Here is a 12401-nt window from a genome sequence, read left to right as displayed (position 1 = left end):
AGTCTTCTCATCTCAGCCATAAAGGTGTCAAACAAAATAAATTTACTTCGTATTATCGATATTATCAACTAATATTGGACGGCATTGGACGTTTTATTGCTGTCACTAAGCTATAACTGGCTAGCTAGTTATCTACATATTACTACGCATTTCACTGACAATAAGGAAATCCAGACGAGCCAAATTTTAATGCTGCGTCAATTTTGAAGGTGAATAGAAACGCCAGAAACAACTGTTCATCTTTTATTATTTAAGATAGGGATAGAGCTACAAGAACTTATATATTTTAATTTTGTAGTGGTAAGTACAGTGTATCCATAACAGCACTTTTGTTTGTAGAGGGTATAGGTTCTTAAGAGAGTTTTTGCACAGTTTATGGAGTTAATATTTGGTAAATATCCTTGAACATTCTTTCTAGCATTTGTGTATGACCAATTTATTGCAGTTGAGTCTTAATTTTCTTGATTAAGTGTTGGAATGACCTTTAAAGTCATAATTAGCTTTTTAAGTCTTGGAGTAACTATAGGAGCATTTTTGTTTATATAGTTTTTATAAATACTTAACCCATTTGTGCCCAATTTTTTCTGAATGGCATGTTCTGCATTTATTTTCCCCAGGTTTTTGTATTTTTTCTTGAAAATCGTATTTGAATCTGTGGCAACTATAGTTGCCGGTGGGCAAATATGTTGTATGCACCCCTTCAATGTCAAATATGTATAAGAGGAGAACATTTAGCATCTAACTCAAAATAACTGCTTTCAACAGATCAATCTTTATTCATAATCAAATTTATTATGTTTGACTAAGTATACTAAAAACTATAGATCTGTTGTAAGATTTGTTTTGTTTGGATGATTCTAGAGACCTTCATGATTATGTTGATATACATATGTCAACAAAAAATACTTATTAGTGACATAAAAATGACCTTTCTTTGGGAGGGTTTGCCTTCGTTGTGCTCCCTGGAAGTAGGGGTAGGAAGTTGGCAGTCTCATGTGACAGGAAGGAAGTTAATACTTTTTTTCCCCCTTGAAATCCTTTATTTGGTTGTCTGCTTGTGTGTCATTAAGATAGAAAACATGGATAATATCTAGAAAAATACTTACAGAAGGAAAATGACAACTATACACTGGCGTGGGTGTATAGACTCAATCTCGCCTAGGGCAACCAAAGAGCTAGAGCCGGCCCTGCACGGAGCACTGGAAGAAGCTGGCCTGGTCTGATGAATCACGTTTTCTTTTACATCACGTGGGTGGCCGGGTGCCTGTGTGTCACTTACCTGGGAAACAAATGGCACCAGGATGAATTATGGGAAGAAGGCAAGCGGGCGGAGGCAGTGTGATCTTTTGGGCAATGTTCTGCTGGGAAACCTCTGGTGTTCTGACGTGGGATAATGGGGCACAATAGCTTTCCTGACAACAAAAAGCTATATCGAATAAAACACTATAGTCTTGAATTATGATAAGTCCCCCTTGTTATCTTTCAGTCTTCCTCTCTATCTCATGTGGATGTTACTTTGACATGTACCACCTACCTAAGCATTGTTGCAGACCATGTACACCCTTTCATGGAAACGGTATTCCCTGGTGGCTGTGGCTCTTTCAGCAGGATAATGCGCCCTGCCACAAAGCAAAAAGGGTTCAGGAATGGTTTGAGGAGCACAACAATGAATTCGAGTTTCAACAACGAGTTTCAATCCAATCGAGCATCTGTGGGATGTCCTGAACAAACAAGTCCGATCCGTGGAGGCCCCACCTCGCAATTTACAGGACTCAAAGGATCTGCTGCTAACATCTTGGTGTCAGATACCACAGCACACCTTCGGGGATCTAGTGGAGTCATTGCCTCGACGGATCAGGGCTGTTTTGGCAGCAAAAGGGGGACCAACACAATATTGTCATAATGTTATGCCTGATCAGTGTAGATGAGTGGTTCAGACGCATTTGGAACAGAAAACTTGATAGCACTTTATTTTACAGTCCTGTTCTCCATGTAGATACTATGTACATATTATAGTTATTACAATAACTGGGTAACCCTAAACCTAACCTTAACCCATGTACCTTACATTACCAGTACTTTCTTAGGTAAGTACATGCACACGTACTGTCAAATAAAGTGCAACCGAAATATTCCGAGAATTGTAATTCACACGTGCTTCTAGTATGATGAGCCGCTCAGTGTACCTTCTTGATTTGATTGAAGAATAGAGGTATGAATCTGCGGTCCAACATGATGAATAGGTCTCTGATTTGAATGTTCTTCTCTCCTCTTTCTCTGTGTCAGGTCTCTATCCAACAACAACCTGCAGCTTCTTCCCAGAGATCTCCTCAAACACCTGGACATCCTCACAGACCTGTACGTACCATATACCTAAATATGAGTGAAGGACTGTTTTACTAAGTGTGTGTTCATGTTCATGTGTGGGCATTTTTTGGATGGGTTAAAACGAAACCCTGGTGTGATTGCTCCGTTAATGTGATTCATTTGAATAAGTGTGAACGCTGCCATCTGAACCCTGGAGCGCACCAAACAAGCGGAGCGTGACCACTTCTAAATGAACTCTGGTGCAGTTCGAATGAAATATGAATGCAACACGGACCAAAGACACGTAAACGAACCAAAAACAGGACATGATGTCACAAGATGCGGCCCTAAAAAGGACAATGCTCAAGTATACCTGTTTTTTCTCGTCATAGTCGTGTTGTTGCACATCAACGCACATACAACGAACGCTTTTTCGATGTTCAGTAAGTTCTGTCATGAAATATACGTAATAAAAGCAGACCAATCGGGTTATGAACATATCTCTATGCCTTTAGGTTCAGTGTTAAAATGCCAATGTGAACGCTAAGCGGAGCAGGGCTAAATGTTTATTTGGTCTGGACCTAATGAACAAAGCGAACCAAACTACAAGTGTGAACACCCTGAAATACGCGACATACTTTCATGGCCCATTTATATTGTGTGTGAAAAATAATAAGCAATATATTATAAAGGTAACATGTTTCCAAAATTAAATGAGTCGTTTTTATTGTCGTTTGGCATTGACTGTACTAAAGCTAAAACTACTTATTTTGAAATAAATAACATGTATGCATGTTCTGTTAAACTATATTTTTGTTTAAAAAAAATTATGTAATGTTCCAGATCCCTGTACTAAACAATACCTCTCAGATCAAAGTTATTCTATAATTTTATTATAATCATTTTCTTTTTATCTCTTGTGTATCTTTTTACTCCTCTCTCCACTCTTGGCAGAGACCTTCGAGGGAACTCGTTCCGTTGCGACTGTAAGATCAAATGGTTGGTTGACTGGATGGAGAAGACCAACACCTCCGTCCCAGCCATTTACTGCGCCAGTCCTTTTGAGTTTCAGGGTCGACGCATCCATGACCTCACTCCACGTGACTTCAACTGCATAAGTGCAGGTAAAGCCACTCAGACACTCTTGAGATCCAGGCTCATTTCATCTGCAAACAAACCTTTAAGTTAAACAACAGAGTGCCGCAGGGATGACGTATTTTCGTAGACCAACATGGAAGTTCACATTACCCTGGTTCCCTTGACAAAAAGCCAATATAGGATTTTCCATTGGCTTTTACATTAATGCATTCTGTGACCAACAAAAGTTTATGATCAGGGGTCAACGCTATGGCCCGGTTGGACCAGTGGTTCAAATTTTTACATGACCAGACAAAAATTTGATTGGCCTCATGACAAAAAAAGTTATAAATAAATAAATAAAAATAGTTATTTATCCATTGTGTTTGACACATGCAAAAAAAAAAATTCACAATACTTACTGCAAAAATGACTAGACTACCTAATAAAAAAAATTCAAGACAAGTAAACAGTCCGTAATAAAATAAGAACAAATAATAGCAATAGCACAAAATTATAAAATAGAACAAAAATACAAATGAAATAAAAAGTGCTTTTCATGATTTTCAGGTAAGTCTAACAGTAAGTTTTCAGGTACAGAAATTGAATAAAGTAATCAAATGTAAAAATAACACTTCACTGTATAAATTAAATATAGATTAATCATTATTAAAGTTACAAAGGTTATTCAGAGAGCTGTGTACATTAAAACACAGAGGGCAGGAATATTAGGCTGCCGTCACTTTAAGAGCTGCATGGCTCCAATATACTTATACACGTTTTCTTTCTAAACTGTTTACGTTTACTTTAGCCATAACCAAATACGTTTAGGATACTCACCAAGAAGATCATTTTGACACATTTTGTGTGAATTTGTCCATTCAAGCACAAGAAGAAGTGAAAGAGAACTCAATGCAGGTTTCTGGGCACATCTTTTGAATGTGTGCGCACAAAACGTCAGAGTTCCCTTTCGCGCCTTCTTGCGATTGATCTGGCAAGTGTAAATGATAAACTTTGATGATGCAGCACAGGCCCGAGCATTGCTTATTGTTGAGCCCTGATTAACATTATATAAAGATTTGATGCATTTCATGACCCCTTTAAAATCTACAAGTAGAAAAAGTAAGAATAGTGCAAGTGTGTGATCACAACAAGACTGTGAAAGTGACTAGTGAGTAGATGAGTTTACCTGTTCAGAGTGATAAGTTCCACCCCTCCACCCCCATGTCACAATCAAGCAGCAACCTCCAGCAGAAGAAAACATGTTTACAGCCTGGTACAAATTGTGGTTTTGGTCTATATATCTAATTTCATGACAACTGTGAGGGGGGTGAATTTTTTTATAACTCATTCGTTTACATTATATAATGCCTTAAAGTTCTGCATAATTAAGGAGGTGTTCACTTTGAGTGACAGGTGGATTGTCGTTTGTCTGCTGTCTGTTAGTCATCACGTCACCTCAGCTCCACCCATGTCCCGCCTCTTTCCCCATTTTAAGTTGAGTGACGCGCAATGACGCGCTGCCAAGATGACAATGGCCAGCTCGACCCTACTTTACGCTTCAAAACGGCTCTTCAGAATCCTATGGGTGACGTCACGGACACTACGTCCATATTTTTTTACAGTTTATGGTCACAACACAGGACAATGCAGAAACTGTTAATGGATTAGTTCACGTTAAAATGAAAATGACCCCCTTAATTTACTCACTCTCAAGCCATCCTAGGTGTATATGACTTTCTTCTTTCAGATGAACACAATATTATTAATTATATTAAAAAAATGTCCATGACTCATTCATTGCCATTTATAAAGCTTGGAAGAGTCCATTGAGTTTGAATGGACTCAATGAGATTCTGCTCCCTTCTGGAGTCTGTGCCTAGCGACCAGTTGATGAATTGCAGTCACTTCCGTATTGGCTTCCTGACAAACTGCGGAAGTTTGCCGCCATAGATAAACATAATAAAGGCTAGATATCTCGTCTGCGCTGCTGGCTAATGGAGGTCGACAGTGTTCAGATCACTCACCTTACATCAGGAACCACAGAGCCCTGCCTGTGACAAGATGGCCGCCGGTGATGACGTTAGAGACTCCGCTGTAAGACATCTAGCCTTTATTATGTATATCTATGGTTGCCGCTTGGTTGTGATGTGCTATCTAAAATTATTTAACAAAACTTTTCTGATTTTTATACATGCATCATACAAAAATTACATATTGAAAGGCTACATGGAATGTTTGTAATTAAATGTCACACCACAGGACCTTAGAACTTAGGATATAGGCTACACTGACTAATATTAAGCATTCTTCTAATCCAGATTTTGCCGTATATGAGATATACTCGTTCCAGTCTCTGTCTGTGGAGTCATACGAGTTCAACAATGACCAGTACGTCGTTTTCGCGCAGCCCAACACTGGAATCTGCACCGTGTTCATTTGGGATCATGTGAACATGCTCTTCAAGACACATTACAACATCACATGTAAGTCAAAAGCTGTAATTAGATTTTTTATTATTTGATTTAATAGAAAACACCAATACAAAAAATGAAAATGAACTATATGGCGATATTCTCTGAAGCAGTGGTTCCCAACCTGTTACACACAGTCTGGTTTCATGAGAGCGACAGCTCAATGTACATTTTTTCAGACACTTAATTCCATGTATATTGCAATTAAATGTAAATGTATGGTAGATTACTTTAGTAGGACCTCAGTACATCTTTATATGTAATTTCACAATTACTTCTATTGTCTTTAAAGTATATTTTAGTTTACCATGAATACTCATCAGTACATGCAATTTAACCATATTTCAATGTCATTTGTTTTGAAAATATTTTTTGTTATGAAGTATATGCGAGTCGACGTATCAAAATAAGTGAACTTTTTAAGGACCAACAAAATTATCGAAATATAATGATTTGAAATGTACTTTGTGCATTCCAGCTCGTTCTGCTGTCTACTGTAAACCTGTGGTCATCAACAACACTCTCTACATGGTTGTGGCTCAGCTCTTTGGAGGATCACACATCTACAAGTATGTGCACTGTTTTTGTTATGGACTCTATTGTAGTGATGGGCACATTCGAAACATTGCATCGTGAAACATTTATGTATCTTTTGTTTGGAATCAGTGGTTTGGACTTTATCAATATTTAAATATTTTGATGTTTCGCCAGTATGCCATTGGCCATTTTTTAACTGATCTTGTGTCAGTTTTATTTTTCATTTTAATTGTAATACTCGTGCGTGTATAATACAAAATACTTAATTGCTTCTAATTGAACTAGTTTATAACAAACAAAACAAGAATACAAATGAATAAAACACAAATTTTACAGGACCGTCATATTTAATGGTATTTAATTATTTGTAGATTACATGAAAACTTTTGAAATTGGTTTTTAAAAGTTGTCATTATGTTTGGACTGAGTTTTCGATGCATTTACATAGGGGTGGGGGATATGTCGTGCATCTCTCTTAGACAGCGCGCGCATAGTGAAATGAGTTGTCTTTTGCTGTTTATTGCGCTTCAATGGTTTAAAATCAACAGTTTTTAAACCGCAATGGTTATAAACTAGGGGTGTAATGATATTCAAACCGAACCGAAAAACTGTGATACTCTCATGTCGAACCGAACGAGCCCCGGGGGCATTTACTTGTGTGTGTCATCAATTTTTATGAAATAAATGTGATTTTTATGAAATAAATGAACTGAACCGTGGCTCCAAAACCGTGACATGAACCGAACCGTGGCATTTGTGAATCGTTACACCCCAATTATAAATGCATACAAACGATAAGCTTTCGTGGCCGCCCAGCACAGCAATGTCACAAGAATGTAACCACTATAGAGACGATAGTCCAAAATCTTTACAAGTTGACAGATTTCTACCGGTTTCTATCATGTCTACCTTTACACTTTACGAAGCAAATGGTTAAGTTGATTCAGAACTTGGAAATTCTTAATGTCTCCCATCACTACTCTCAGATACTGTCTGAATATACTTTGTCTATTATCAGATTTTACCCTAAAGAAATTACAATGCTGTTTTCATTCTTTACTAACTAAAGGTGCAATCAGTAGTTATTTAGCTAGTGTCACCATTGCTGTTCTTCGCATACTTTAAAGGATAGTTCACCCAAAAATGTAAATGATTTTTATCTGCTAATCCCCAGGGTGAGGGCATCCAAGATATAGGTGACTTTGTTTCTTCAGTAGAACACAAATTAAGATTTTTAACTCCAACCGTTGCAGTCTGTCAGTCGTATAATGCATGTGAATGACTCTTAAAAAATAAAGGTACTTTGCCCAGGGTGTATGGTCAAAAGAACCTTTCCATTGCACAAAAGGTTCTTTGTAGTGCAGAAAGGGTCTTTAGACTATAAAATGATTAGAAAAGAATGGTTCTTTAAAGAACCTTTCACAAAATGGTTCAAGGAACCAAAAATTGTTCTTCTATGGCATTGCCGTGAAAAACCCCTATTTGGTTCTTCCTGGCACTTTTATTTTTAAGGGTGGAGAGTAAAAAAATCAGGAATGGTGAGAGAACATAGTGCTTGGTACGATTTTCATCTTTAAACCAAACCTTTTGGGTCTTCAGCCAAAAAAGTTTAAATCCCATCTGGCTAGGGCATTTCCCATTAAGTCAGTAGATGGAGGGAAGACGTTTTATGGCTGTTCGAACGTGTTTTCAACTACCTCTGGAAGTGGTTGAAAGTGAACAAGCTCAAAATGTTTTAGACCCTCTTTACACCTGTATTTAGTGTCGTCTACTTGTGACCAAAACGCATCTTAATACCAGGTGTAAACGGCCTAATTTATTTCTTAATGTGTAAAACATTTTAAAATGGCACCAAACTACTGAATGCACCTTTAATTAGTAAATTATTTCAATACCTCAAAGATTTATATAATATTTGCATGTAAATATATCATCATCTGTTATTATGACATCCCGTTGTTGTTGCCAGATGGGAGGAAGCTCCATTGCGTTTCGTCAAAATCCAGGACATCGACACCACCCGTGTCCGTAAACCCAACTTCATAGAGACTTTCCAGATCGAAGGGGACTGGTATTTTGCTGTCGTCGACAGCTCCAAAGCCGGTTCCACCAGCCTGTACCGCTGGAACAGTAACGGCTTTTACTCTCACCAGTCTCTCCATCCCTGGCACAGAGACACTCACATCGACTTCCTCGAGATGGACGGCAAACCGCGCCTCATACTCTCTAGCTCCTCGCAGCCTCCGGTGGTGTATCAGTGGAACCGCAGCCAACGGCAATTCGTCTACCACTCGCAGATTACAGATTCAGGCGATGTGCAGATGGTGAAGCACTTCTGGCTACGAAAAGTGCTGTATCTCTGCCTCACGCGCTTCATAGGAGACTCGAAGATCCTGCGCTGGGACAACCAGCGCTTTGTGGAGATTCAAACCCTGCCGTCACGTGGCTCAATGGCCGTGTATCCGTTCAGCGTTGGAGTGAGGCAGTACCTTCTGCTGGGGAGCGATTATTCATTCTCTCGGATCTATCTGTGGGACGACCTCACTCAAAGGTTCCAGCCCTTTCAGGAACTGAACATGCTAGCGCCTCGAGGGTTCAGCCTGGTCTCTGTTGACAATAAGGATATTCTGTTAGCAGCCAGTTTCAAAGGGAAGACCATGGCGTACCAGCATCTCGTGGTGGACCTCAGTGCCAAATAGGCTGCTGGAGACATTTTACTGGGGCTGTAAACGCTTAAATGTCAAGAACTGTATAATTTCCACACATTTTCTTCATCTGCTGACACACATGTATTGATTCAGTCATTGCTAAATACACTCACACATCTCAATAAACATGTTAAAACTGATTACCCATTTGGGCCTTCAAAGCTAAATAGACATTTACCATATGCATTGCAATGAATACATGTTGTCTCTAATAGGATGCACATTGTTCAGCAGTTTCATATAAAAAAGGTGAAATTATATTTTTAGACAGATGTTATTCCCTGATTCATGTATCATCATAACATGAAAATGTTGGCTACACTTTATTTGAAGGTGTCCTTGTTACAGTGCAATATTGTATATTTAAGTACCAAGTAATAATCATTAACTTGTACTTACTAGGGTTAGGGGTAGGATTAAGGTTTGGTTGAGGGTTAGTTGCATGTAATTAGGCTACTATAGTAAGTACATGTAACATGAGTAACAAAGACAATGTAAAATAAAGTGTTACCAAAATGTCTTTTAGAATATTATATTATGGTACCAAGAAAAATAACATTTTCATCACTCAATTGAGCTTGACTGTTAAGGCTTTGCTAATCTATGCAGATTATTCCCTGAAAATGCTGAATCATTACTTGAGAACAAAACACCAAACTACTAATTGGTATGTCATTATAAAACATCTGCTGACATCAGCATGTATTGCAATAATTGACTGTGGTGGAAATGTAATTTATTATGCGTCAAAATAAAGTTGAAATATCTGTTTGTCTTGCACATGAATTACTTCTTTTTCAGTTTACCATGATTAATATTATTATTATTATTTTTAAAGGGATAGTTCACCAAGAAAATTATGTCCTTAAATGACTCATCCTCACACTGTTACCATAAGCCTTTTGTTCATCTTCAGAACACAAATGAAGATAAGAGATGAGATTTCTGTCCCTCCAGCTACGTAACTACCACTTTGATGCTTCAAAAAGTTAATTAAGAGATCGTAAAACGAATACAAATGAGTTGAGTGGTTTAGTCTAAATTTAATCTGTTCATCATATAAAGCAACCGTTTCTCTTCAAAAAATGTGGACTTTTATTCACATATTAACATTGATCAGCGAACATAAACAGAACCTCATTGGTTCTTGCTGAAGCTCAAACGTGCTGCGTTACACGAGAATGAGCCTCATTGGTTCTTGTTGAAACTCAAAGGTGCTGCGTTACATGAGAATGAACCTCATTGGTTCTTGTTGAAACTCAAACGTGCTGCGTTACATGAGAATGAACCTCATTGGTTCTTGAGGAAGCTCAAACACGCAGCGCAACACGAGAATGAACCTCATTGGTTCTTGCGGAAGCTCAAATTTGTTGTAACACGAGAATGAACCTCATTGGTTCTCGTATGTCAAGCGAACATGCTTGAGCTTCCGTTTTACCACAATTGATGTGTGGGTTGATGAATGTGTATATGTGAATAAAAGCCTAAATTCAATTTGTTCATCATATAAAGTGATCGAGTCTCTTCAGAAAATTTGGTCTAAACCGCTCAATTCATATGGATTAGTTTTACAATCTCTTTATGAACTTTTTGAAGCGTTAGAGTGCTAGTTGTGTAGCTGTTAATGGAAAGCTCTCAGATTTCATCTGAAATATCTTCATTTGTGTTCTGAAGATGAACGAAAGTCTTGCAGGTTTTGGGTTTGAGGGTGAGTAATTAATGACACAATGTTCATTTCTGGGTGAACTATCCCTTTAAATGCAGACTCTCTGGTTGGGATATATCTTGCCTTTTATGAAAGGCAGCAGAACCATGTCTGATTATAAGTGTGCTGTGATAGGGTATGTGTGTCAATATACACCTACAAAACGATCAAAATGCAATGTAATATATAGTGGAAAACACAAACTTCAAAATGGTAAGTAACAGCAAATCTCTGACCTTGTTTCTCTTACCCTCTCGCAGTTTTTATCGTCCATAGCCTCCACGTCCTCTGCCCTCATGCCAAAGATGAAGAGGTTTTCCTTTCCTTCTTTCTCTGCTATCTATCTCAATAGGTGCCAAGACCGGACATCCATGTGATAGTCAGCTGATGCCTGCAGGGGGCAGTGTGGGGTTTACAATGAAATTATTTAGTGAACTAATTCTGTTCAAAAGTCCTTGAAATTGATGACAGTTAGCAATATTTATTCAAAAAGGCTTTCTTGATAAAAGAAAGTTAAGTATATATAATGGTATAGATTATATCTATAAATTGTTGATTGATTTGATATATATAGCTATTACAAAAGAGACTTTTGAGAACTTTTTTCGTTTTATCATAATCAAATTTAAATATTTCCATGAAACACGTAGCCTATAGCTACATCAATTCAGTAATCAAAGTATTCCTGTGCATTAGCAACAACAACAATAATAGCTATAGCCTAATAATAATATTTTTAGCCCGCTTATTTGACAGAATAGGCTTTGATGTTCCAGTTATTTTCTTCTCTTTTTGTTTTCCTTCAAAACATTAATCATATCGATCCAGTTCACTCAATCAACGTTATCAAATCGTTTTAATAAGGTAATGTGTGTTCAAAAGTGTAATTGTGTCTTAAACGGTTTTATTTGTTTGTTTGTTTTTAAAAGCGCGCGCTTGGAATGTTATGGAATGGAATGGAATGTGGAAGCCTCAATGCGATGACGCCATAATAGCGCACGGCTGTACATTCTCTAGACATTCCATGCACACTTTTAGATCGCGATTGTTCGCTTGCCGTTTCTTTGCTCGTGATTCACGATGACACTGTCACCTACCAAACTGCCGGACAAAATCATCTGGCCCGTTGCTCCTGACGGCTATATCCCCAACTCTGTCGTCAGGAGTAAATTCAACAACGGGCTCCACTTAATGGCACAAGTAGAGGAAGACAAAACTCTCAAATTGAAAAAACAGTTCAACTATCTGCTCAAGAAGCAATTTCCTCTCGAAGAAGAGCAAAAGAACAGAGAAGAAAACCAAGACGGGTTGGAACATGGCATAAAAAGTGTGCCTGGGGAAACTAATATAGGAGCAAGCTTTAAACCATTTCAAAGTGATGTGTCTGTGGAGACAAAGACAGATGCCAAGTTTGCACTTCGAAGAGGTGTAGCCCAGAGACAACACTTCCTTCAGAATCAACAAAAGCTCCTACAGCAAAATGATACTTCTGTAGAGGAACTCCAGACGAATGCTAATTCTGTAGGCGAGCTGAAGAGCAAGGAAGATGGTGAAAAAGACTTGAAGAGCAATGCTTCTTCCAAAAAGCAGGTA

The 12401-nt window shown here is 38.1% G+C and overlaps 1 protein-coding gene across 1 annotated transcript in view; it reads left to right on the top strand.

Moving 5' to 3' along the window:
• Positions 1-9882, top strand: part of lgi3 (leucine-rich repeat LGI family, member 3) — a 43284-nt gene extending 33402 nt beyond the window's left edge. Inside the window, exons 6-10 of the mRNA XM_079826563.1 lie at positions 2287-2358; positions 3262-3431; positions 5706-5870; positions 6337-6427; positions 8365-9882. Coding sequence (XP_079682689.1) covers positions 2287-2358; positions 3262-3431; positions 5706-5870; positions 6337-6427; positions 8365-9094 — 1228 coding nt within the window. The 3' untranslated portion in view covers positions 9095-9882. The remainder of the gene's footprint in view (positions 1-2286; positions 2359-3261; positions 3432-5705; positions 5871-6336; positions 6428-8364) is intronic.
• Positions 9883-12401: the final 2519 nt, after the last annotated feature.

The sequence above is a fragment of the Gobio gobio genome (genome assembly GCF_949357685.1).
Source record: "Gobio gobio genome assembly, chromosome: 10".
NCBI lineage: Eukaryota > Metazoa > Chordata > Actinopteri > Cypriniformes > Gobionidae > Gobio > Gobio gobio.
Note: the sequence above shows the minus strand (reverse complement) of the source record. Positions and strands in the feature narration are given on the sequence as shown.